General features: G+C 35.8%; 1 protein-coding gene across 4 annotated transcripts in view; it reads left to right on the forward strand.

The window, feature by feature from the left end:
- The window catches only part of LOC123565369 (solute carrier family 12 member 3-like), a 108,101-nt gene that overhangs the window by 55,211 nt on the left and 26,612 nt on the right, over positions 1-26,278 (forward strand). For 2 of the 4 annotated variants that reach the window (XM_053549881.1, XM_053549883.1), the window contains exons 5-18: positions 2,659-2,769; positions 5,000-5,111; positions 5,592-5,719; positions 6,246-6,542; positions 8,602-8,709; positions 9,346-9,469; positions 9,690-9,791; positions 11,588-11,743; positions 12,329-12,428; positions 15,980-16,091; positions 17,645-17,788; positions 18,080-18,186; positions 18,890-19,011; positions 25,422-25,451. In XM_053549881.1, the coding sequence (XP_053405856.1) occupies positions 2,659-2,769; positions 5,000-5,111; positions 5,592-5,719; positions 6,246-6,542; positions 8,602-8,709; positions 9,346-9,469; positions 9,690-9,791; positions 11,588-11,743; positions 12,329-12,428; positions 15,980-16,091; positions 17,645-17,788; positions 18,080-18,186; positions 18,890-19,011; positions 25,422-25,451 (1,753 nt within the window). Of the gene's footprint in view, positions 1-2,658; positions 2,770-4,999; positions 5,112-5,591; positions 5,720-6,245; positions 6,543-8,601; positions 8,710-9,345; positions 9,470-9,689; positions 9,792-11,587; positions 11,744-12,328; positions 12,429-15,979; positions 16,092-17,644; positions 17,789-18,079; positions 18,187-18,889; positions 19,012-20,081; positions 20,148-25,421; positions 25,452-26,278 lie in introns of all 4 variants that reach the window. The other 2 variants (XM_053549882.1, XM_053549884.1) reach the window with 2 other exon arrangements.

The following is a 26,278-nucleotide window of genomic DNA, read 5'->3' on the forward strand; positions in this document are numbered from 1 at the left end:
AGAAAGAATATCACATTGCTCATAAATGAAACTACTTATTTCTGGTCACTTAATATACACCACAGGGCCTATGCACACCGCCTCGGTAGCCTAGTGGTAGAGCGTCTGCTTCGAGTGCGGAAGGTCGTGGGTTCGATCCCTGGCAGCGTCATACCAAAGACGTAAAAAATGGTACTAGTAGCTTCCTCGCTTGGCGCTCAGCATTTAGAGGATAGTACTAGGACTGGTCAGCCCGGTGTGAGTATAATGTGACTGGGTGGGGTATCATGTCATGTGTCTACGGCGTGATATTCCAGTGAGGCAGCACTATAAAGTTGAGCATTGTGCTTGCTACAAGTAGACATCGTCGTTCATATGACTGAAAAATTGTTGAGAAAGACGTTAAACCCGAACACACACACACACCATTACCTATGCAATAGGGCCACCACTTTTAAAAATACTGGAATATTTCAGCAGAGGTTGTGTTTTGCCTGTGTTAGAATCATACACACGTAGACCATTTGCATTTACGATAAGTTTTGTAGTATGTGTATTCATTGAAATGTAGTTGGAATACAGACAGAATGATGACGAAACATGCAAATGTCCGAATCAAGGGAAGAGCTCCTGACACCACAGTTTTTGTAATATTTCAACAAAATTACAGTTGACCTGCAGTAAAAATACGCTTACACAGCACTACATTTTTTATTTGTCAAAATAAGTTTTATCAGTAAAAATATACGTTTTGAAACTGGTGATAGCTGCGTCATGGAAATGCTGACAGCTCCTTTTCTTATGCAGCTTGTTGGTGGTGCACTAGGGTTTATGATTTTAATACTATATGTAAAAATCTCTACCATCATTTAATCCTTGAAGAATTGCAAACTGAAATATATAATTTTCTTCATAAATTAATGTAAAAAACGTGATTTACATAATCTTGTCAAAAATAAAAAAAAATGTGCCTTTTCACAATTACAAACGGGAGGATTGTTACTGTGCAGTGGAGCCACATTGTATGTTATCTTATTTCAGCAATTTGGTTAGCATGATTAAGAAAAAAATATTAACTTTTAACCTCATGATAAAAAATCAACTTTTTTGAGAAATCTCTGAGAAATCAATTTGAAAAGCTATTAGTCACCTAAGTTTAAAATCGATCCATTATGGGAATGCATGAATACACTTCTATACATAATTTTGTGATTTTAAAATTTGAACAGAATAAATTTGTCTGTATTGTCATTCATTTGCACATCAACAAGAATGTTTATTTGTGGTATCTTATAATGTGTGATAAATGCTTCTTCACATTCATTGGGAGAAATTTTATCTTTTATGAAGGTGATTTTACAAGAGGGACAGTTTATTGTCTATTGAAAACAGAAATTGAAAAAACAAAACAAATTAAAAGTAAATTTTAAAGGTAGACATGAAGTTCCCTATGGCAAATTAGTATAGCTAGTTTTCTTTATTTAAATACATGTATCAATTGTCTATACTTCCTGGGGACATTTAGCTATCTACGTGAAATCAGACATTGTACGCATAAAATTATTTGTCTAAAAAGAAAATAGGTATCAATATGTTCTATCTATCTATTTGCCAATATCTTTAAGCTCCTTTCAGGGGCCTGGGCACTTTATAGCACATCAGATCATAGAATATTTTAGCAGGAATAGAGAAAAAAAAGACTTTTATATAAAAACTTGGTCACTTGAATATCTGCTTTCCAGAATTCCTTCCCAGTTTTAACATGTTTTTTTTTACTTGTAAGTGACATCTCCTAGTCAAGAATCATCAGTCAGTCATTGCAGGGAATATATGAGCCGTGCCATGGGAAAACCAACATAGTGGGTGTGCGACCAGCATGGATCCAGACCAGCCTGTGTATCCACGCAGTCTGGTCAGGATCCATGCTGTTCGCTAACAGTTTCTCCAATTCCAATAGGCTTTAAAAGCGAACAGCATGGAGCCTGACCAGACTGCGCGGATGCGCAGGCTGGTCTGGATCCATGCTGGTCGCACACCCACTATGTTGGTTTTCCCATGGCACGGCTCATATGACTAGCTCAAAGTTGAACCAACAACTTGCTGATAGAAATTTATCATGTTTTACCTACCATTGAGGTAACTTTGATAGGAATCAGTATAGATAATAATCCTGTATGTAAATGAGCAGCGCCATGAGAAAACCAACATAGTGGGTGTGCGACCAGCATGGATCCATACCAGCCTGCGCATCCGCGCAGTCTGGTCAGGCTCCATGCTGTTCGCTTTTAAATCCTATTGGAATTGGAGAAACTATTAGCGAACAGCATGGATCCTGACCAGACTGCGCGGATGTGCATGCTGGTCTGGATCCATGCTGGTCGCACACCCACTATGTTGGTTTTCTCATGGCACGGCTCAAATATTGTATGGTGATATATGAAGGAATTTTGCGGATTTTGCTAGTCTAATTGCTCTGGGGAACTGGGAACTCATTGAATGATTCTGAAATGTTCCAGACATATACCGGTATCCTGACTTTCACCTCATTTTGTAATAATTTCACAATTCCATTGAGAGTGTTTGATGCAATTAATTTCCAATTAATGATGGTTTGCACCTGATGAACTGTATTATAATTTGATTATATTTTTGACTGATTGTATCCATCATCTATTTCAGGCCCACAATGCACTGATGGTGGACGAGGAGAATGACATCAGAATTATAGGTTTTATAACAATAAGTTTGCTACTTGCTATAGCAATAATAGGAATGGAGTGGGAGGCTAGAGTAAGTGCTAGTTTGAAGTAGGAAGTCTAGAGTTGGATCCTAGTTCCTGCTAATAAATCAAAGCATTGAGAAGACTGATGGGGTGGGATTTTTGGCAGATTTTTTCCTGTTATTTTACAATGACTGTGTGCATGAATGTTACTTGTTGACAGTTCAGGTGAAAAGTGGATGCATTTACAATACTATGTTAGTTATACAAAATACAGTTTTATTAAATCTTTCAGAGAACACAAGTCATTTTATCTCAAGAAAAGAAACAGATAGATTACACTTTTTGAAAATTAAATTAACAACACCTACCAATATATAAATAATGCAATTATATAAATTTGTTTTGCTATTAATGTTGCCCTCATAAATAATAGTGGTGCTATCAAATTACAGTCAGTAACAAATTGAATGTCAAAATATTCAAAAATTGCCATGAAACTTTAGCAAGCTTAAATACTTCCTAATCAACTGGCAGTTTAATGCATTTTATGTAGGCCTATTATTGGGCCTCTTTACTCAAGGGAGACAACCTTTCTATAGTTTGAAATAGTTGTGTGAACACAGTTAGTTAACCTTAATCCTTTCATGCAATAGAAAAGTAATTTGCAACACCGTCATGTATGTAATAGGCCTAAAATTGTTTTCTTTAATCTTATCATATTTCTAGATATTAGTCACATACTTTGATGCATATATATAGGCAGCAGAGATTGTTCTCTTTCCACCAAAAGCTTAATGTATTTCATGTGAAATTATATGGTTTTTTACTTAAAAAAAGCACTATTTGTTGATAAATTTCACTAATGTAAAAATGTCACTATATGCCTAGGACATTTCTTCATTTGATCTGTACATTTTTTTTTCTTTTCAAGTCATTGACCATTAAGTTTAAAGATATTAATCAGTTTGTAGTGATTATGCATGCTTTTTTCATGCTTTGAGGTAGAAAATAAATGATTTGTATAGGTATATTGGATATGAGAATATTTTGCTTTAAATATAAGCCTATATGAGCAGCAGTTTTCACATCCAAGACTTGAAGTGGTGGATGTGAGGGTTTATACTGATACGTCTGTTTTATAACATGCATCATTGAGTAAACAAAATGCAGTAAGTTAATTATCTATTATTTTTTGCATTTTAATTTTTCAGTTATATGACCATATATCCACATATAAAACAAAAAAATACCAAGTAAAACTAAAAGCCATCGTAGCAGCCTTCTGTATGTTTTCTCACCTGTGTATGTTGATGCTTTCTGCTGCTTTCTTAAGTTTTGGGTGTTATAGTTATGTCTCCACCTTAGGTGGGGGAGACATAATTGAGCCGTGCCATGAGAAAACCAACATAGTGGGTATGCGACCAGCATGGATCCAGACCAGCCTGCGCATCCGCGCAGTCTGGTCAGGCTCCATGCTGTTCGCTTTTAAAGCCTATTGGAATTGGAGAAACTAATAGCGAACAGTATGGATCCTGACCAGACTGCGCGGATGCGCAGGCTGGTCTGGATCCATGCTGGTCGCACACCCACTATGTTGGTTTTCCCATGGCATGGCTCATATTGTTTTTTAGCCTTAAATTTTGGTTCTGCTTCCCTGTCTCTTTGCTTATCCCAATTTTGTATTTCTTTTAATCAGAACCATGATCTGGTTCCCAGTTTCATTTTTCTAAAGCATAATGTAAGATCTAGGATCCAACTAGAACAGAAAGATGAAATGATCTACTACATAATTATACAACCTTGTCATTACTGCAAGGTGCACCAAAAAATAATCTTTCTCAACATTATATGCTGTTATCATAATGCCGGCCATATAAATCTAGATAACACTGCCATTTTATTAATAAATGTGATGCGAGGGGCCTCCATGGCCCTGTGGTTAAGGTCGCCAGTTTCAAATTATTTGCCCCTCACCAATGTAGGTTTGAGCCCCACAAGGGGCGTTGATTTCTTCATGTGAGGAAGCCATTCACCTAGCTTATAGAAGGTCAGGTGCCCGCTCATGATGAAATAATGCACAGAAGGGCACCTGGGGTCGTCCTCTACCATCAAAGCTGGAAAGTCACCAATTATGACCTATAATTGTGTTGGTTGGATGCTAAACACAGCAAAAAAAATGTGATGAGATAAACTTATAGACATACAAAAACATGTTTATGTGAAGGTAATATCTTGAATCCTGTAGATTTGAGTAAGCCCGACAGAGATACTAATGAATTGTTTTCCTGTTTGTTTCAGGCTCAGGTGATATTGTTAGGTGTTTTACTCATTGCAATGTTAAACTTTGTGATTGGAACATTTATTCCACCATCAGAGGCTAAATTATCTAAAGGGTTTACAGGGTATAGAGGTAAGACATTAGATTAATTTAATTATATTTTTCCAATTAAAGTCACTCTAAAGGTCTGGAATAAGATTTATGTTTTCTCCAAAAACATGGAAATGTCATCAGGTGATAGTTTGGATGTAAATAACTTGGGATCCACAATGTTTTCTTTGCGTTTAAGTTGATTTCTATATTTAATTCAACTAGAATCTGATGTTCTAAAAGTTACCTTTACACACGGAAATTCGGGCTTTAAAATAAGTTTTATGTTTAGGGGTACACCCACCCACTTAGCTTGGAAAGGAGAGTACAGATCTACGGATTGATGTGATTGATGGGGAGTTGGTTCCCCATGTGAGGCATTTGTTTTCTATGGTGATTTGATAGGAAGTGTGTTTGATATTATAGAAAATTCTTGTTAACAGTTCACATATCACCTGAATAGATGAAAAAAATATTAACTTAAAGGTAAATAATTCTGTACTGAATCTTTTTTTTCTACAGGGGATGTATTTGTTGACAATTTCTCACCAAACTTCCGGGATGGGGAAGGATTTTTTTCTGTGTTCTCAATATTTTTTCCTGCTGCCACCGGGATACTTGCAGGAGCCAACATCTCAGGAGATTTAAAGGTCAGTCAATACTTAATTCTGCATACTGTGAAATCATTAATATTTGTGGGGGACTAATTATCGTGGATTTCATGATTGAGACAATCCTCGAAATATAATCCCAATGAACAAGTAAAATTCCCATTCATGTGTTCAAAAGTTGAAATTCACAAATTCATATCCCCACGAAATTGCCATTTTGACCAAAACCATGAAATTAAATGATTTTACAGTATATGAAGATTGCATTGCAAAAGAAATTTACAGATTTATAGATTTTTTTTTCATCATTTCTATATGAAACAATGAGGGATGAATGTTTTTCGTTTTCTCAGAATTTATAGTTGTGAGAATGTTTCTGTAGAGGATAGAAATTGATTTCATTGTGTGAGCACTGTATGTAATATTTTCGCCAGTGGCACATAACGGATGGTCTTTGAATTAATAAAAATCAAATGTTATGATTCAAGTTAAAGGCAGAGTTGAGAATGGTTTATAAAGATTTAGTAATACGTAAAAATTTACATGAAAGAGATTTTTGTTACAGAATCCTCAGAAGGACATTCCATTAGGAACATTTACTGCCATAGCAATATCAACAGTATCTTACATTGTTGTTGTCTGGATACTGGGCAGCTGTATTGTGAGGGATGCCACTGGACCACTGGTTGCCATGGCAATAGATGCAGTAAACTCATCAGAAACCTCATCAACAATGTCCTCAGTGTTAAACTCTACACCATCTATGACTGTCGCTAAACTACAGTATACTTTTGAAAATATACAGAATTGCAGTCTGTCTGCGGAGGGAGGGTGCAAGTATGGACTCTTGAATGATTATCAGGTAAGATTGCAGGAGAGTGCAAGACTTGGTATAGACTTATTTTAATAACTGTCAGGTACGACTGCATCAGATGAGGCTGAAGGAGGGTGCAATTATGGACCCATTAATAACTGTCCAATAAGACTGCAGGAAAGTGCAGTTATGGACACATGAATAACTTTAAGGTAAGATTGCAGGAAAGTGCAGTTATGGACCCATTAATAACTGTCAGGTAAGACTGCAGGAAAGTGCAGTTATGGACCCATTAATAACTGTCAGGTAAGACTTCAGGAAAGTGCAGTTATGGACTCATGAATAACTGTCAGGTAAGACTGCAGGAAAGTGCAGTTATGGACCCATTAATAACTGTCAGGAAAGACTTCAGGAAAGTGCAGTTATGGACTCATGAATAACTGTCAGGAAAGACTTCAGGAAAGTGCAGTTATGGACTCAAGAATAACTGTCAGGTAAGACTGCGGGAAAGTGCAGTTATGGACCCATTAATAACTGTCAGGAAAGACTTCAGGAAAGTGCAGTTATGGACTCATGAATAACTGTCAGGAAAGACTTCAGGAAGGTGCAGTTATGGACTCAAGAATAACTGTCAGGTAAGAATGCAGGAAAGTGCAGTTATGGACCCATTAATAACTGTCAAGTAAGACTGCAGGAAAGTGCAGTTATGGACCCATTAATAACTGTCAGGAAAGACTTCAGGAAAGTGCAGTTATGGACTCAAGAATAACTGTCAGGTAAGACTGCAGGAAAGTGCAGTTATGGACTCAAGAATAACTGTCAGGTAAGACTGCGGGAAAGTGCAGTTATGGACTCAAGAATAACTGTCAGGTAAGACTGCAGGAAAGTGCAGTTATGGACTCATGAGTAACTGTCAGGTATGACTGCAAGAAATTGCAGTTGTGGACTCATGAATAACTGTCAGGTAAGACTGCAAGAAAGTGCAGTTATGGATTTGTTAATAACTGTCAGGAAAGACTTCAGGAAAGTGCAGTTATGGACTCATGAATAACTGTCAGGTAAGAATGCAGGAAAGTGCAGTTATGGACCCATTAAAAACTGTCAAGTAAGACTGCAGGAAAGTGCAGTTATGGACCCATTAATAACTGTCAGGAAAGACTTCAGGAAAGTGCAGTTATGGACTCAAGAATAATTGTCAGGTAAGACTGCAGGAAAGTGCAGTTATGGACTCAAGAATAACTGTCAGGAAAGACTTCAGGAAAGTGCAGTTATGGACTCATGAATAACTGTCAGGTAAGACTGCAGGAAAGTGCAGTTATGGACTCATGAGTAACTGTCAGGTATGACTGCAAGAAATTGCAGTTGTGGACTCATGAATAACTGTCAGGTAAGACTGCGGGAAAGTGCAGTTATGGACTCAAGAATAACTGTCAGGTAAGACTGCAGGAAAGTGCAGTTATGGACTCATGAGTAACTGTCAGGTATGACTGCAAGAAATTGCAGTTGTGGACTCATGAATAACTGTCAGGTAAGACTGCAAGAAAGTGCAGTTATGGACTTGTTAATAACTGTCAGCTAAGACTATTAGCAAGCAGATAAGATTGCAGGAGAGTATAAGTAATGGATCATGAATATCTATCAGATGACACTGCAAGAGGGTGCATGTACAGACTCATTAATAATTATAGGTAAGGCTGCAGGATAAGGTAAGAATGGACTCATGAATTACTGTCAGGTAAGACTGGCAGTAGAAGTAGAAATGCCAGTTCTGACATTAAAACTACTTTCACACAGTCCATACCTTCGATGGGAAAACAACACAATATATGAAATGCTGGTGATGAATATGGAAATTCATTTAATGCTTACCTGACTAAATTTCTATAATGAACTTTTCCATCTTTCAATTTGGACAGTACCATTAACTATCAAAAGGGGTGCTTACCAAAATGATACTGACTGAATGGCGAACATGACCTACACTGGTCGCAGAGGCAGAATCAGTCGTGTCCAGCATGATAAATGGTGAATGGGATGATTATATTGGAAAAAACATGTCATAGTAAGTTAATGGTAGAGCATACATTTTGATGAGTTTTTATTTCAGGTGATGGAGATGATGTCAGGATTCGGTCCTCTTATTACAGCTGGCATTTTCTCAGCAACATTGTCTTCTGCTCTCGCAAGTCTTGTGTCTGCCCCAAAAGTCTTTCAGGTACGGTACCACTTATTTTTTTGTGTTGCTTACTGCAGTTCATACTGAGAAGTTGCAGTCGCATCTTATTTGAAGTGTAAGAATTTTTGTAACACGTTAGTTTTTTGCATATTTAACACCACCTTTAAAAGAGGGTCTCCAATAACATTGTAACAGTTATAACTTCTGGCTCAACCCTTTTGTATGTTCGCATTGGCGTCTTTATGTATGCTTGATGTATGTATGTGATTACAATTTTTATATATATATATATATATATATATATATATATAAATCACCAAGCCCGTAAATCTGGGCAGATTCTTTTCAATTCCAGTACCGTTAGTCTGCCCACTTTTACGGGTACATCTGCCCACTTCTACGGTCCTTTACGGATTGAATCTAATGATGAAACGTATATCTGCCCACTTCTACGGTATAGTAAAGTTATATATATATATATATATATATATATATATATATATATATGCAAAGAAATATGATTAAACTAAACCACTTTTAAATTTATGGATTAGAAAAAATTTATATATACTGGGGATATATATTTTATAACTAAGTGTTTAGTTTTTGGTAAAAAACAAAAGTGTGTAAAAATTGCTATATTTGTATCAGAGTCTTTTATTTCCTTTTTTTCAGGCTGTATGTAAAGATAAAATATTTCCAAAAGTTCAGTTCTTTGCTAAAGGATATGGGACAAGTGAAAACCCTAGACGTGCTTATGTATTAGCTTATGTGATTGGTTTAGCTTTTATTCTTATTGGTGAGCGCACTTTATTTACTAACTCTTCATCTAAGAGTATGTTAAAGTTATTTTCATTTACACAAAAGTTCTCTGTTCTGTTTCAGTTTGTAAAAGAACATATTAATATACTTTGTATAGAGACTGTTTGTAGACGGCATATAGAATGTGAGTAAAAATGTATTTAAATGGTTTGAGTAAATGATAATTTACTATTTTTGTCTATATTTACTTTTAACAGGAGACCTGAATGCTATAGCACCAATTATCTCCAATTTCTTCCTGATGGCGTACATGTTGATCAACTACTCCTGCTTTGATAATTCTCTTGCCAAATCTCCAGGTATGGTACACATATATATTACACAGTGGAACGGTATGTCATGTTGCTTTGTTGATCTATGTTATTGACTCATTCAAAGTTTCTTGTGTTACTTTTATCAAATAATCAAGGCATTCGAGTGGTTTGTCGTCTAGTTTATCACGGTTCAGAGTTCTGATTTGCAGGAATTGAACCATGAGGACGTTAACCAAAGTGGTTAAATACTGAAGCATCTGAATGATGAACAGTGGTAAATTAGACAAGAAGGCCATGATTGTTTTCATGTCATTTAAATATTTTGATAAAAATATGCTGGACTTTATTTACCTGGAGGAGTAATGAACCGGACGTCATGCGGCAGTTTGACATCATAATTGACGTCATAATGCTCTCTTACCGGTAAGTGCGTCAGCCATTGTTTATCGCAGAATATACGGAGCTTGACTTTCCTCATTGTTTAACTGGTGATCAAATTGAGCCATGTCATGTTTAAACATGTGATATACACAGTCAGCGAGACTAGAGACATAGTTACAGATCAGCCTTCTTTAATAAGGTTTCATTCCTTATATGGATATGAGCCGCGCCATGAGAAAACCAACATAGTGGGTTTGCGACCAGCATGGATCCAGACCAGCCTGCGCATCCGCGCAGTCTGGTCAGGATCCATGCTGTTCGCTAACAGTTTCTCCAATTCCAATAGGCTTTAAAAGCGAACAGCATGGAGCCTGACCAGACTGCGCGGATGCGCAGGCTGGTCTGGATCCATGCTGGTCGCAAACCCACTATGTTGGTTTTCTCATGGCACGGCTCATATATCTTATATTTATTTTACTGGAAATATTGAATATAGTTGATTCTTTGAGGCTGTATTTGTTAAACATGGCTCTACACAATTAGTGAGATATATTGGGATAAGAAGCCAGTAGAAAAAAAACATATAACCAATATTCATGGGTAATACGATTTTTTAGAAGGGCAAGTGTCCAATTGTATCCCATATTGTACTGTTTGTAGACAGTATGCAGACTAGAATGTAACTGTATGGTTTTTATATTATAATAATATTTTTTCATTGAAAAAATGACTGCCATGGGTGCTGTAAGTTTTCCCTATATGTCTGTATAGAAAACTTAGAAAATCTGTTGACTTGATTTGAAAATGATCTTAAAGATTCTTTCAAATCATTCTGTTTCATTAAAAAACATGGCCACCAGGTTTGTGGGGGGAGTGGGGTAGTGTGGAATGGGGATAGTTTTCCCAATATGAGCATTTGAAAAATTTTGAAAATCTATCGAAATCGCTTGTCTAATTTCAAATTCATTGGACAACAATGTTCCTTGGGTGACTGTCTACAAAATTCCTTCAAGCTTTTAAAACATGACAGCTTAGAGGTGGGACAAGTTTTCTCTATATAGCTATATGGAAAACTATAAAAATCTTCACCTCTAAATCTGCTGACCCAAATTCAAAATAATTCCACACAAATGTTTCTTTGGTGACCCTTTACCAAATTCCAGCACCCGTTCACATTACACACCATCCCTTTGACACCTACCACCACAAAGTTATTTAATTTGCTAAACAAATGGGGATTTGTTAAAATGATAAACTGGTACGTAGACTTAATGCAGACATTATGTAAACTTTTTGTGGAATGTACAGGGTCTGTATGCAGACAGTGTAAAGACTATGTAGAATGTATGGAGACTGTATGTACACAGACTGCTATTTACGGGTTATATATTTCAGATAAGAGTTATACAGTATGTGGTATTAAGCCTTATAGACTGTAATGTACATGTTATATATTACAGGTTGGAGACCATCATTTAAGTACTACAATATGTGGTTAAGCCTTATAGGTGCCTTACTGTGCGTTGCTGTGATGTTTATCATTAACTGGTGGACAGCTCTTGTAACCTTTGGTGTGATTGGTGCAATCTTTGTATATGTACATTATAGAAAACCAGGTAAGTACAGTTCTTGTTTACATGTACATGTATGTACACTATGGAAAACTAGGTGTGTGCAACCTTTTTATATGTGCAATATATGAAACTATTTGAATGCCACATAAGTCTATAAAAGTAACTTAAATGAGACAAGATTCTATCTTGTGCCACATAACACAGTAGCATAAAAACCAAAATAGAGTTCATGTTAATTCACATAATCTTGTAATGTGGAATCTTAACTTGATTCTTTCTTGTGCCTTATAAAAACCTAGCAGGATTCTCTCTTTTACAGCATGACCTTATAGTGTATAAACCTAGCAGGGTTCTATCTTTTACAGCATGACCTTATAGTGTATAAACCTAGCATGGTTCTATCTTTTACAGCATGACCTTATAGTGTATAAACCTAGCAGGGTTCTATCTTTTACAGCATGACCTTATAGTGTATAAACCTAGCAGGATTCTCTCTTTTACAGCATGACCTTATAGTGTATAAACCAAGCAGGGTTCTATCTTTTGCCAAATAATCTCATAAGTGTTTAAACCTAGCCAGATTCTGTCTTGTGCAACACAGTGTAGAACCTATATCATATATTTCAGATGTAAACTGGGGATCATCTACCCAGGCACATGTCTACAGAAGTGCATTAACCACAGCTTTAAAATTAGCGCACACTGAAGATCATATCAAAAATTTTAGGTAAGTAATTTACTAAGCAAGAAGGGGAAAAAAGCTTAAAATTGAGGGAAAAAATCACTGCAGAGTTCTCAGGACTTTATTATAACTAGGCACTCAAAAATTACAGCTTGACTTTACCTTGCTGGTGGCAAATGATTCTGCCTTTGCGACCAGTGCATTTTGATAAAAGACATTGTGTCTGAAATCATTCATCCACCACCTGTCATTTTTGTTTTAAAGTTGTACTAGTACAGAATCCAGGAACACTGGTTAGGTTAACTGCCAACCATTACATAACTGAAATACTGTGGAAAAATGGCATTAAGCCAAAAACAAACATCTATTTTGAAATGTATATTTTATTCTTTTCAGCTTATTTTTGTTTTACTCTTATTGGTAGAAGCCTGCTTAGTTGATGATTTATTATTTATATATAAAGCTTTCTAATATTAGCTTAAAAGAAACATATAAGGGCACTCATGTCTCCATGTTAACACATTTTGTCTTATTTTTTAGCAATTAAATAATGATAATGAGTTATTCAATGGCTTCAATACCATTTTCTTTATGACCTAAATGGAATATTAGGGTTACTTTATTAGCAGAATATCAAACACTTACCTTGGTACCCTTTCGTATATTAAAGTTACAAGTAACCACGGAAAAGCAACGTTTAAAATGTCGTATATCTTGTTCGTTTTATTTGTAATTTCTACGATTGTCCTTTTATTTGATTTTAATTAGATATTTTCCTCAATTTCTGCCCATAAAAATTTCAATTAAAAAAGGTTCAAAAACTAGCAGATAGACACCTGCCAGGACTGATATATTTTTTGGGGAAAATGTGATTCTTAAAACCTAGCCTAGAGTGAAAACGAAGATTCACTTGATAGTTGGTGTTAAAATTGGCTGATTGTTTGTAACACTGTATATTATCAATGTTAATTCTAAGATTTCAGCAGTTTCGTCTTTTCGCACAGTTGCAGCCCAATATTTTTGACTGATAATGTTAACAGCTGATCATATTTCTACATGACAATTTGTATATGGAATTTTTTTTATAACCGAGCACTAGATTATTAAAGGCTGGCTGGTGTGCCTAGCTGAAAGGGCCTGACAATAACCCTGTATTGTATAGCTAAGTCTCACAGTGTATAATTGTAATTCTAATATTTCTACTCTGTTTGATCGCCCATCATCGAGATTATGACATATACGTATGTAGACAAGTTTCAACCTGTGGCTGGAGGGAGTGGACGGTAGCATGCATTTGCACTACTGTCCATGAACAGACTCAATCCAACCAAGCCTGCAACATTTTCATTTTTGTCATGTTGAGCATTTCCACATTTTCTATTTTAGAATATAGCCTTCCTATTGGTTAAAAACACAAATTACGTTGTATGTATACACTAATACTTTCTGTTTCTTAGGGTTAAGGACATGTCCATACAGGAGAAAGGTATCTTGGAGTTCCAGTGTACTAATTTTGTGGCTAAAAGCTAACATTGTAAATAACTGATATAACATTTTAATCCTTGTGTGACATTTAAATCAAGATCAAAAACAGTGTTCTAATTTGTAATATTTAGTCCTTGTGTGACATTTAAATCAGAGAAGAAAACGGAGTTCTAATTTGTAACATTTTAGCCCTTGTGTGACATTTAAATCAAGATTGAAAACAGAGTTTAATTTGTAACATTTTGATCCTTGTGTGACATTTGAATTAGGGTAGAAAACAGAGTTCAAATTTGTAACATTTTAGTCCTTGTGTGACATTTAAGTCAAGATCGAAAACTGAATTTAATTTGTAACATTTACTCCTTGGAGAAATTGAAATCAAGATAGAAAACTGAGGTCTAATTTGTAACATTTTAGTCCTTGTGTGACATTTAAATTAAGATCGAAAACTGAGTTTAATTTGTAACATTTAGTCCTTGTGTGACATTTAAATCAAAATCAAAAACAGTTCTAATTAGTAACAGTTTAGTCCTTGGGTGACATTTAAATCAAGATGGAAAATTGAGTTTAATTTGTAACATTTAGTCCTTGTGTGACATTTAAATCAAGGTAGAAAACTGAGTTCTTATTTCTAACTGACAGAAAATTGTGTTACTTCCTTAGGTTGGTGCCAGTGCCAGAGCTGGTATAAAGCCAGTTAGGCTTTTACATAGCTGACCAGCTGCCATTGTCAGTTTAAGTGATATTATTGTGCCAATTGTGGTCTGCTTTTCGTGGTGCCAGCATGGTGCCAGTTTAGATCTATATTTAATGGTGCCAGAATTGTGCATTTTATGTAGAATCCTGGCCAGTTTGGATATAATCTAGATACAGGCCTTCCGGCGTTCCTACTTTTTCCTACTTTTTTAACTGCCTCCTCCTTTTTCCTACTTTTTGATGAAAACCCCCTACTTTTCCTACTTTTTTGCTTGACATAAAAAAAAGGAAAAAATAAAAAGCCATTTCAGTAGTTAAATTTGCAGATGATGGACTCTTGATGTGTTGCTGGCAGTTTCTAGACCCATTTGATGCCTCCTGCAATATATTGCCTCATATCTAGGTACCTATAATCCTACCAAAACCACATCTTAGCCTTTGGAAACTCCATAAGCATGCCAGTCAAAACATCTGGGGTCATCATTTGGTTGCCAGTGTAGGTGTAGTATTAACAGCTAGTAAGGTAAGCATTGCAAATTTCATGTTAATAACTCCTACTTTTTTGTCTGCATATCTCCTGTTTTTTCCTACTGTTTTGTGTAGGGACCTCTTACTTTTCTCCTACTTTTTTGCAAGGCTATGCTGGAAGGTCTGTAGTTATAGAATTGAGTGATTTTTTAATATATATAAAGAACTTAGAAATAATTTACACTGATGGAAATTAGACAAAGAATTGATTGAAATTTTTGAAAGTGACACATTCTGTTTACATTCTAAGTCTTGCATCTTAGAGAGAAATGAAAGAAATGATAATCACATCAGTTTAGGAAGAAAAGTTTTTTAGAAAATTTAGCTTTATGAAATGATGAAAAATAAACATATTAAATATAAAAAATGTATATACAGTTTAACAAACAAAAAGAAAATTAAATATATCAATACAGGTTTTTGTGTTTTGACATTAATACTGGAGATTTACAGGAAAAAAATAACTTTAGTTTTAGGTAAGTACTTTCATACCCTGTTTGTGTGATAAAACAGTGTTTGTCTGTTTCTTTAAATGAACAGATTTAAATGGTACAAAAGTGGCATGGATCTGTTTCATGAAGAATTTAATGAATTCTATAATTGAGCCACACCATGAGGAAACCAACATAGTGCATTTGCAATGAGCATGGATCCAAACCAGCCTGCTCATCTGTGCAGTCTGGTCAGGATCCATGCTGTTTGCTAACAATTTCTTTAATTGCGATAGGCTTTGAAAGCGAACAGCATGGATCCTGACCAGACTGTGTGGATGCGCAAGCTGGTCTGGATCCATGCTAGTCACAAATGCACTATATTGGTTTTCTCATGATGTGGCTCAGTTATCAATTATCTCTGAACCATTATTATTATATTATATATATTTTCAGACCACAAGTATTGGTGCTGACTGGGTTTCCATGTAATAGACCAGAACTTGTCTATTTTGTCAACTCTCTTACAAAGAAAATCAGTCTTATGGTCTGTGGTCATATATTAGAGGTATAGTTATTGATATACTTTCATCTTTTAAATAAACTTTTCTTCACTTTTAAACAAACTTTTCCTTTTCAGAATTATTTGAGTAAGCAGCAGTATTTTTATGCCCCACTCAGAGAAGAATGGTTATATTGTTTCGCTCATGTCAATTATTGTGCGCAGTATCTGGAGAAGACTTTGACCTACAGTGGTCAGTCTTTATTGGATGATTGCCTGTGGTCAGGAGGGAACCTCTACTGGTTTGGGAATCATAATAGAAAGGTCACGGTTTCAGTGGCCTTCAGGCTGACAAAGGTTTCCACTCAATAACTGGAGCAGACTTGGACCTGCTTGTTCAAACTTCATAGGGTGACTACATGTGGTCCATATTGTATTTGGGGGTCAATAGGCCAAAGGTCAAGGTCACAGCACAAATAGTTACTTTATTTTTTTTGGGGTGGGGGTTATGGGGAGGGTCTGGTCCGTAGGTCAATGGTCAAGTTCACAGTAACCTTCAATAAATGGAGTAGGCTTGGGTATACTATGGTCATACTTAAGATCATTGTTTTTGCTCAGAAGATGACGCTTTTGTTTTTGGAGGTCAGTAGGTCAGAGTCACATATACCTCAGAACTGAAAAGGTTTTTTGTGCCCCCAGCGCTGTGTGAGGCATGATTGTCTCAAGTTATGGTTTCTAAATTTTCTGAATTCTTGTTCTGTGTGAGGCGTGGTTGTCTGAAATTTCTGGGTTCCATTCCTGTGTGAGGCATAATTGTTCGAAGTTTCTTGATTCATGTGCTAGGTGTGATTGTCTGAAGTTCCTGGGTTCCAGTTCTATGTGAGGCATGATTGTCTGAAAGTTCTGGGCTCCAGTCCTGTGGAAGGCATGATTGTCTGAAAGTTCTGGGTTCCAGTTCTATGTGAGGCATGATTGTCTGAAAGTTCTGGGCTCCAGTCCTGTGGAAGGCATGATTGTCTGAAAGTTCTGGGTTCCAGTTCTATGTGAGGCATGATTGTCTGAAAGTTCTGGGCTCCAGTCCTGTGGAAGGCATGATTGTCTGAAAGTTCTGGGTTCCAGTTCTATGTGAGGCATGATTGTCTGAAAGTTCTGGGCTCCAGTCCTGTGGAAGGCATGATTGTCTGAATTTTTTGGTTCCAATCTTGTGTCAGGAATGGTTTTCTGAGATTTGATTCCAATTTTACGCAAGACATAATTGTTTGAAGTTTCTAGATATCACTGCTATGTGATGCATGAAGACAGTGTAGGATAATTTTTTAGCCTTTGTGAGGAAGTTGTCAGTCACTTGTGAAGATCAGGTTTATACTTGTGGAATCTAAAAACACTGTTAACATTTTCTTACAGTTATTTTTAACAGAAACACTGTTGATGATTTGAAGCCAAGCCAACAGTTGTTTTGAATAACAGCTTTGTTTATCACAAAAACCTCCCAGATGCTGTCCAGAGATCATGTATTCACCTTGTATGTTTATTTATTGTGATGAATTTAAACGTTTATAAATCATAATATTTGTGTAAATCAGACTGACTTTTCATGTTGACATGATTTTTGTTACCAGGGTAGTCACTCAGATGCTTTAAAAGAATACCGTAGATTTAGACGAGGTTATGTGAACAAATGGTTAACAAAGAGAAGAATCAAGGGGTTTTACAGTGTAACTATAGCCCCAGATTTCAGACAAGGTGCTAGGAGTTTGATGCAGGTATGGAAGTTTTCACACTTAATTTTGTTTAACAGAATGTTTATTTGTTCACAGAATGTTAGTATATTTAGAGAATGTTGACATATTTACTGACTGTTAGTATATTGTATATTCACAGAGTTTTGGTTTATTCGCAGAATGTTGTTATGTTTATAGAATGTTGATATATTCACAGAATATTGATGATATATTTACAGAATGTTGGTATATTCATAGAATTCACAGAATGTTTGTATATTTTCAGAATGTTTGTATATTCACACAATTCACAGAATGTTGGTATATTTTCAGAATGTTGGTATAGGGAAACTAAAGCCAAATATCCTCATGATGGGCTTCAAGTCAACATGGAAGACAGAATCTCCTGAATCTATGGATGCTTACTTCAGTGTGATACAGTATGTACAGTAACCATAGCAATGTTTTACACATTACAGTTACAGTAATTATGTCTGGGTAAAGTTCTCAGTATGTATGGTAACCATAGCGATGTTTTGCATATTACCATTGCAGCAATCATGACTGGGACAAGTTCCCAGACATAATATTTTACAGGTTCTTATACACTTACGGAATCTAAGTCATGAAATTATGAACATTGAACAGAAATTGTGTCTATTTTGCCATATCCAAAGTTGAGAACTTTCATGTTTAGAAAGGTTAATCAGACGTGGTATTTGAAAAATCCATCAGCAAGGTCCTTACAAGAGTAAAATACAATAGAAAATACAGTATGAACGTGAACACCACAGACATGCAACTGCCAGTGTAAAACTGTTGGTGGCCTGGATGTTATATTGGAATCACTTTATACTGTCTGTCCAAGTCATGTCCAGTCTCACCATGTCCCATCTTTGAACAGAATCATTTGAAATTTGCAACAAGCTTTTAGGCATATAAAACAGAGGTTTTCAAACTTGCTAGAGAGACCATGTCCATTAAGATGCTTTTTGCACTTTTAATTCCTTTCCTTTTTATGTTGTTAGAGAACAAATTATGCTGTATTCAGAGACCATGCATGTTAAGAAACTACTTTTTGTCTTTCCATAGGTAGTCTCTTAATGCAGTTTTTACTGTAGTTGATGTTTGTTTTTGTTTCAGTGATGCATTTGACTATGAGTTTGGTGTTGGCGTGTTGCGCACCCCAGAGAGACTGTACAAGGAGGGAGAGGATATGCTTGAGGAGGAGAATCTACCCCAGGAAGATGAAAATAACTATGATGGTAAAAACACATATTGTTTTACTTAGGTTCTTTCTACTGTGTATGTTTTCTAAACCTTCTTAGGCAGGTATGAGTTTCATAAATTCTTGCCAGAAATGTTAACTCACATGAGCACAAAATGCTTACGGGGAGCTTTTCTGATTGTTGGATGTCCATCTGCCTGTCTGCCCACAATTTCTTTTAGGAACATCTCCTTAACCATCAAATCCATTTCAACCAAACTTCACACAACTGTTCCTTGAGGTGTCCTCTTTCAGATTCCTTCAAATCTAGTCATCCATGCAGAATACTGGTTGCCATGGCAACCAAAAGGCAAAATGAGAAAGGAACCTCTTCTTCAAAAACTGCAGGGCCATTTTCAAAGCAATTTCAAAGAAATGTGCCTTTTGAGATTTCTGATTTCAGATTCCTTTAAATACTTTTTTTTTTCTTAAAAGAAAAACAAACAAAAAAACATGACCACTAAAGGGTGGAGCTAATTTTCCCTATATGGCTACATGGAAACTCCTCAACTCCTTGGCTCAATGTTTCTTATGGGGACCCTCTCATAAAGGACATGGCCCCGTAGCTAAAGATAGAAATATCTTTGAACAATATCATCTCTTAAACTGCTGCTCTGAATTTGGAATAATATCATAGAAATATTTATTCATTAACCCGGTACCAAGTTTGTTTTCTGAAACTTGACCACAGGAGTGCATAGTCACTTTTCCTAATATTGATATAAGTTTTCTATATCATATTATGGAAACTGTAATAAAGAAAATTCTATCAAATCGCCTACCCAATTTCAAGACAGGTATTTTCCTTATATGAACCTCTTCCAGAATTGTCCAAGCCAGATGTGAAACCCAGGTGAGCACTTTAGGGCCATCGTGGCCCCTCTTGTTTATGTAACTGTAAGGGACAAAATCCTTTGATGTGAAATAAACAGTTTTTCATTGAAGCATCTATGTACAGAGTGTGTTTTGCTCCATGAAAACATTGCTCTTTCTGTCTCACCTTCTGGTTATCAAGTATCAGTAACATATAGACAGATTTCCTAAATGACTTTGTGTTTCCAATGTTAGAGAGACACTTTCATGACCTGAGACACATACTGAAGCGACAAAAGAGAAGGAAGTTTGAGGACAGTGGTGAGAATATTGATATAAGATGGTGACTTTTACTAAACCTAGATTGGTAGTTTGTAACATCGGTGACTTTAAATAAACCGAGATTTGCAATTTGCAGCTTTCTGCCTGGCTGGTTAAGGGTTTATGGTCAGATAGCCATGATTTAAAACAATTAAGGAATAAAACTGTAAACTGTGATAACTGTTTTTTGCTGTGTAACATGTGAGTTTGGCCTTTTGAATCATTATTGAGATATATCTTTGAAACAAAACTTGACTTTTTTTTAAAAAGGAGCTTTTTATGGTCAGGAGATACCAAATGTTTTAAGAGAAGAGTCTCATGTAAGCAATGGACACAAGATTTTAGGGTAGAGGATTTATGTAGGCAATGAATGCAGAATATTTCGTATAGGGAATTTTTATTGGAAATGAAGAGAAAATTTTAGGGAAAAGCATGATATATAGACAGTGAACACATGAGCTTTGAAAGAAAAAGGGAAGTGCATTAAAGACTTTCGGAGAGAGGATATACTTTATATTGTCTTAACATTGATTTAGGGAAGAGCTTTATAATATAATCTCATGATTTTTAGGGAGCTTTACCACTGTCAATGGAAACCAGACTTGTTTTAGGGAGCTTTACACATTCTCTAGAAACCAGATACTTTAGAGAGCTTTGCATGATCTTTGTCCTACAGACTTCTGTTATAGGAAGCTTTAGAGAGCCAAGACAGCTGTTATGATCTGTGAGCACCACACTGTTTTATGTAGAGCTGACTTAGCTGTCGGTAACTTCTATTACTACAGGAAACAACTATTTTTGCAGGAGAGAGCATTCTTAAGTCAAGAGTTATTTTAGGATAAGATTTATTTGATCTATGAGGACTTTTAGTGTCTTAATAACAGAATCTGATTATTGGGGATTTTTTTTTTAGATAAACATAGAACTGGTATGCACCAGCTTTTAGATTAATGATCACTATGTAAGCTAGATATGAAATAATTTTGTTTTACTATTTTGTTTTGCAAAACAAGGAAATGGTGAAAACATTTAACTATATTAAGCATGGTTTTGTTTGCTTATGGCATCTTACTGCTCTGTATGCTAGAGCATGCTTTCAGAGAGTGAGGCACTACTTTTTTTGTCCTTAATGCTAACCAAGATTCATTTGGGATCTATCCTAATATCCCATGTATTTATAATCACAACACTGACACAACTAATAGCATTTCACAGTTCGTTTTTCCATTCACTTTAGAAGTTTAAGCTGTTTTTTTAACCCCATGATTAAACAAGGTTACTAATTTATTTTTGTTACAAGTTTTAACGCTGAGCTTCAAATTTACTAATCAGGGTTTAAAGGAATGGGGACTTGGAGCAGATGCGTTTATGTGTACCGAAAATTATGAGAGGAGCATTGTGGGATTTTTATCACTGCGGTAAATGATGTACAGTGAAACATCACTTACTCGAATATTGATGGCTGGGGCACCTAGACTCTTTGGAGCAGTTCTTTTGATCTATGGTAGTTACCTTGTATTTTGTATGTTTGGCAGTCAAACACTGTTGATAACTCATCCCCTTGCTACCCCATGTGATCAGGGTTTTCCTCTCGATATTTCTTACAGTACGGTTTACTAGGCCTATGAGAGAATGTATTTAGTACCTTAAGTTAAAATGTCAAAATATGCATTAAACCCTGCAGTTCAGTTGACTTTGGTTGAGACACATTCTGGTTATGACTGGGATGTCATTCACTAAATTGCCTGCTTTTCCAGTAATTTTGTTCATACTTTCATTATAGCTTCAGATATTATATCTGCTAGTTAAGACTGTTTGGAATGATGGTATATGCTCAAGGAAAACACTTTCATATGAGCCCGCAATTTTTTGCTTTGATATTTCTGCATGGGAATTTACTTATAGCAAGTTCTCCCAGTCAAATCTCCCAGGAGAATGGTTCGCATTTAGTTCATTTACTGTATTAGAAAACTTGACTTTTTTCACACAAAAGTGCATGACTTTTATCTTTATAATAATTCATGATTTGCAAATTTGTTTCATTTACTAATGATTTAGGAAAACATGGCAGTTGAGCGGATAAAAAAAAAAACAAGTTTGTTTATAACTGATCTGGATAGACACATATGTCATTCCTACAGTGGATTGTCGGTAAATAAAATGTTAATACTTTCTTGTGGAGCTCATATAAGAGTATTGAAGTGCTCAACTGGCATGTTAGTATGATACTATGCCTAGCATTTTGAATGAAAATAACCACCTCTTCTACATAGCGAATTCAGTCCGTTAGGTCACAGTGCTCTTTTTTAGCTCACCTGTCACAAAGTGACAAGGTGAGCTTTTGTGATCGCGTGGCGTCCGTCGTCCGTGCGTAAACTGTTTGCTTGTGACCACTCTAGAGGTCACATTTTTTCATGGGATCTTTATGAAAATAGGTCATAATGTTCATCTTGATGATATCTAGGGCAAGTTCGAAACTGGGTCACGTGGGGTCAAAAACTAGGTCAGTAGGTCTAAAAATAGAAAAACCTTGTGACCTCTCTAGAGGCCATATTTCTCAATGGATCTTCATGAAAATTAGTCAGAATGTTCATCTTGATGATGTCTAGGTCAAGTTCGAAACTGGGTCACGTGGGGTCAAAAACTAGGTCAGTAGGTCTAAAAATAGAAAAACCTTGTGACCTCTCTAGAGGCCATATTTCTCAATGGATCTTCATGAAAATTGGTCAGAATGTTCATCTTGATGATATCTAGGTCCAGTTCGAAACTTGGTCACGTGGGGTCAAAAACTAGGTCAGTAGGTCTAAAAATAGAAAAACGTTGTGACCTCTCTAGAGGCCATATTTTTCAAGAGATCTTCATGAATATTGGTCAGAATGTTCACCTTGATGATATCTAGGTCAAGTTCGAAACTGGGTCACGTGGGGTCAAAAACTAGGTCAATAGGTCTAAAAATAGAAAAACCTTGTGACCGCTCTAGAGGCCATATTTCTCAATGGATCTTCATGAAAATTGGTCAGAATGTTCATCTTGATGATATCTAGGTCAAGTTCGAAACTGGTTCACGTAGGGTCAAAAACTAGGTCAGTAGGTCTAAAAATAGAAAAACCTTGTGACCTCTCTAGAGGCCATATTTTTCACGAGATCTTCATGAATATTAGTGAGAATGTTCACCTTGATGATATCTAGGTCAAGTTCGAAACTGGGTCACATGGGTTCAAAAACTAGGTCAGTAGGTCTAAAAATAGAAAAACCTTTTGACCTCTCTAGAGGCCATATTTCTCAATCGATCTTCATAAAAATTGGTCAGAATGTTCACCTTGATGATATCTAGATCAAATTTGAAACTGGGTCACGTGCGGTCAAAAACTAGGTCAGAAGGTCTGAAAATAGAAAAAATTTTGTGATCTCTCTAGAGGCCATATTTTTCAGGGGATCTTTATGAAAATTGGTCAGAATGTTCACCTTGATGATATCTAGGTCAGGTTCGAAACTGGGTCACGTGTGGTCAATAACTAGGTCAGTAGATCTAAAAATAGAAAAACCTTGTGACCTCTTTAGAGGCCATATTTTTCAAGAGATCTTCATGAAAATTGGTCAGAATGTTCACCTTGATGATATCTAGGTCAAGTTTGAAACTGGGTCACGTGCGGTCAAAAACTAGGTCAGTAGGTCTAAAAATAGAAAAACCTTTTGATTTCTCTAGAGGCCATCTTTCTCAATGGATCTTCATGAAAATTAATGAGAATGTTCAGCTTGATGATATCTAGGTCAGTTTCGTAACTTGGTCATGTGCGGTCAAAAACTAGGTCAGTAGGTCGAAAAATAGAAAAACCTTGTGACCTCTCTAGAGGCCATATTTTTCACGAGATCTTCATGAAAATTGGTGAGAATGTTCACCTTGATGATATCTAGGTCAAGTTTAAAAGTGGGTCACGTGCCTTCAAAAATTAGGTCATTAGGTCAAATAATAGAAAAACCTTTTGACCTCTCTAGAAGTCATATCTTTCAATTGATCTTAAAAATTGGTCAGAATTTTTTATCTTGATGATATCTAGGTCACATATGCTCAAAAACTAGGCCACTATGTCAAATAATAGAAATAACGACGTCATACTCAGTTCAACACTGGGTCATATGGGGGTAGGTGAGCAATTCAGGACCATCATGGTCCTCTTGTCTTTATTTCCACCAGTTAAGTTCGGGGCATTGTTGGGTGGAATTAATGCTTGTGTCATTCGTCCATCCAAGTATATGTCTAACCTAATACATTTTCTTTTACATTTCTGCAAGTAATTCATGCCTTTGAAATTTAAGATTTTGTAGACTTAGATCTACAGCAATTTCTTGGAATGAAACATTTTACAATGTTTTATAATGTAAAAAACATTTTTACAAATAATTCTGTATTCGTTTTATGTTTTATGAACATCCTTGTAATGTCTAGATCAGTGAAATGGAGAGCAAGATGACAAGGTCAAAAACTTGCTCAAATATCAAACTACAATGTCTATACTGCTCATCTCAAATAAAACACAAAAAAACTTGTACTATTTTTTCTATAAAGATTGAAGAAACATTTGTGAGATTTCAGCCAGTATTGCCATTTAGCATGCAAAGGCTAAAAGCTCACAAACATATCTTTCAAGTCAATCAAATCTATAGTTTAGGTTGAGCTGTCTGTAATGTATAGCTGGATGATCCGGCATCCATCCTTCAGATTCAGTATTTTACTTAAACATTTTCTCTGAAATTATTGCTGAGAATTACAAAAACATTTTTTAATAGCATCTTTGTAAGCTCCACTGGCAAGTATTCAAATGGTTCCTCTTTGCCCCTGTAAGGGGCAGGTAGACATGCTAAAAATAGAAAAAAGAACTTTAAACTATTTCTTCTGAAGAACCACTTGATGGATCTTCACCAAAGTTCTTTAGCATTCTTATTCATACCATAACTTGTTCAGATGGTTCTGATTGGTCCCTGTTAGAAGCTGCCTTAGCTAGAAATAAGGAAAAAACATTAACTGACTTCTTATGAACCACTTGATGGATCTTCTCAAAAACTTTTTCTGTACTGTAGCCTCCATGTTTGGTCCTCTTTGAAATTTAGTTGGTTTTCTTTGATCCCTTTTGGGGACAATATGGTGCGTAAACTCCACCCACTCCCTGTATTCTGACCTAAGATTTGCTTTTATAAACACAAAACCTTTACATTCAAGGTATATACTTACCTGTGATATACATGTATGACAGTTTGTATTTTATTATACAACAGTTTTCTTGAGGACTCCCTCTAGGGAGCAAGGTAAGAGCTGTCACTGTTCTCTTACTGTTGTTATACTTACGTTCGTAAACTTCTTAAACACTGTATTTAAAATTCTCCAAAATTTTGAGCCGCACCATGAGAAAACCAACTTAGTGCATTTGCGACCAGCATGGATCCAGACCAGCCTGATCATCCGTGCAGGCTGGTCAGGATCCATACTGTTCACTTTCCCAGCCTATTGAAATTAGAGAAACTGTTAGCAAACAGCATGGATCCTGACCAGACTGCGCAGACACAATGTTGGTTTTCTCATGGTGCGGCTCAAAATTCTCTACAAGTCTATTCATTCTGTCTTCAGCGGATTTCTCAGTTTACTGATTTCCTGAAACAAAATGTTAACATGTTCTTCTGGTAAATGTATTATGTTGGGTGTCATGCTGGTTGTTATGTTGGGTATTGTGTTAGAAGTCTGAGTCAATATTGGCACAGTACGGACTTGGATTCAGTTTTGTTGAATTACAAACAATTGTGAAATAAAAATAGTTTATTTTTTTAACCAGTCCTGTGCTGAATATATTTTCAAATTAATTTATAGTGTAAGTTGAAATGAAAATCAGATTTTGTGAGATAGATTATGTTTCATATATACCGTAGCAAAACGTTAAATAAAACGATTCAATTCATTCTGCACTAACTATTGTATGTTTTAAGTTTTTAAAAAAAATTTGCTTTGCATTTGAAAGAGGTATTTTTCATTTTTGGTTACCAAAAAAAAAATAGTAAGGCTGATAGCCGATATCTGGGCATGAATGTCTATCATCTATCTGTTGTGGCTGAAACATAACTTAACAGAAAAATGTCTTAAA

This window comes from Mercenaria mercenaria, chromosome 8 (genome assembly GCF_021730395.1).
Source record: "Mercenaria mercenaria strain notata chromosome 8, MADL_Memer_1, whole genome shotgun sequence".
Classification (NCBI taxonomy): domain Eukaryota; kingdom Metazoa; phylum Mollusca; class Bivalvia; order Venerida; family Veneridae; genus Mercenaria; species Mercenaria mercenaria.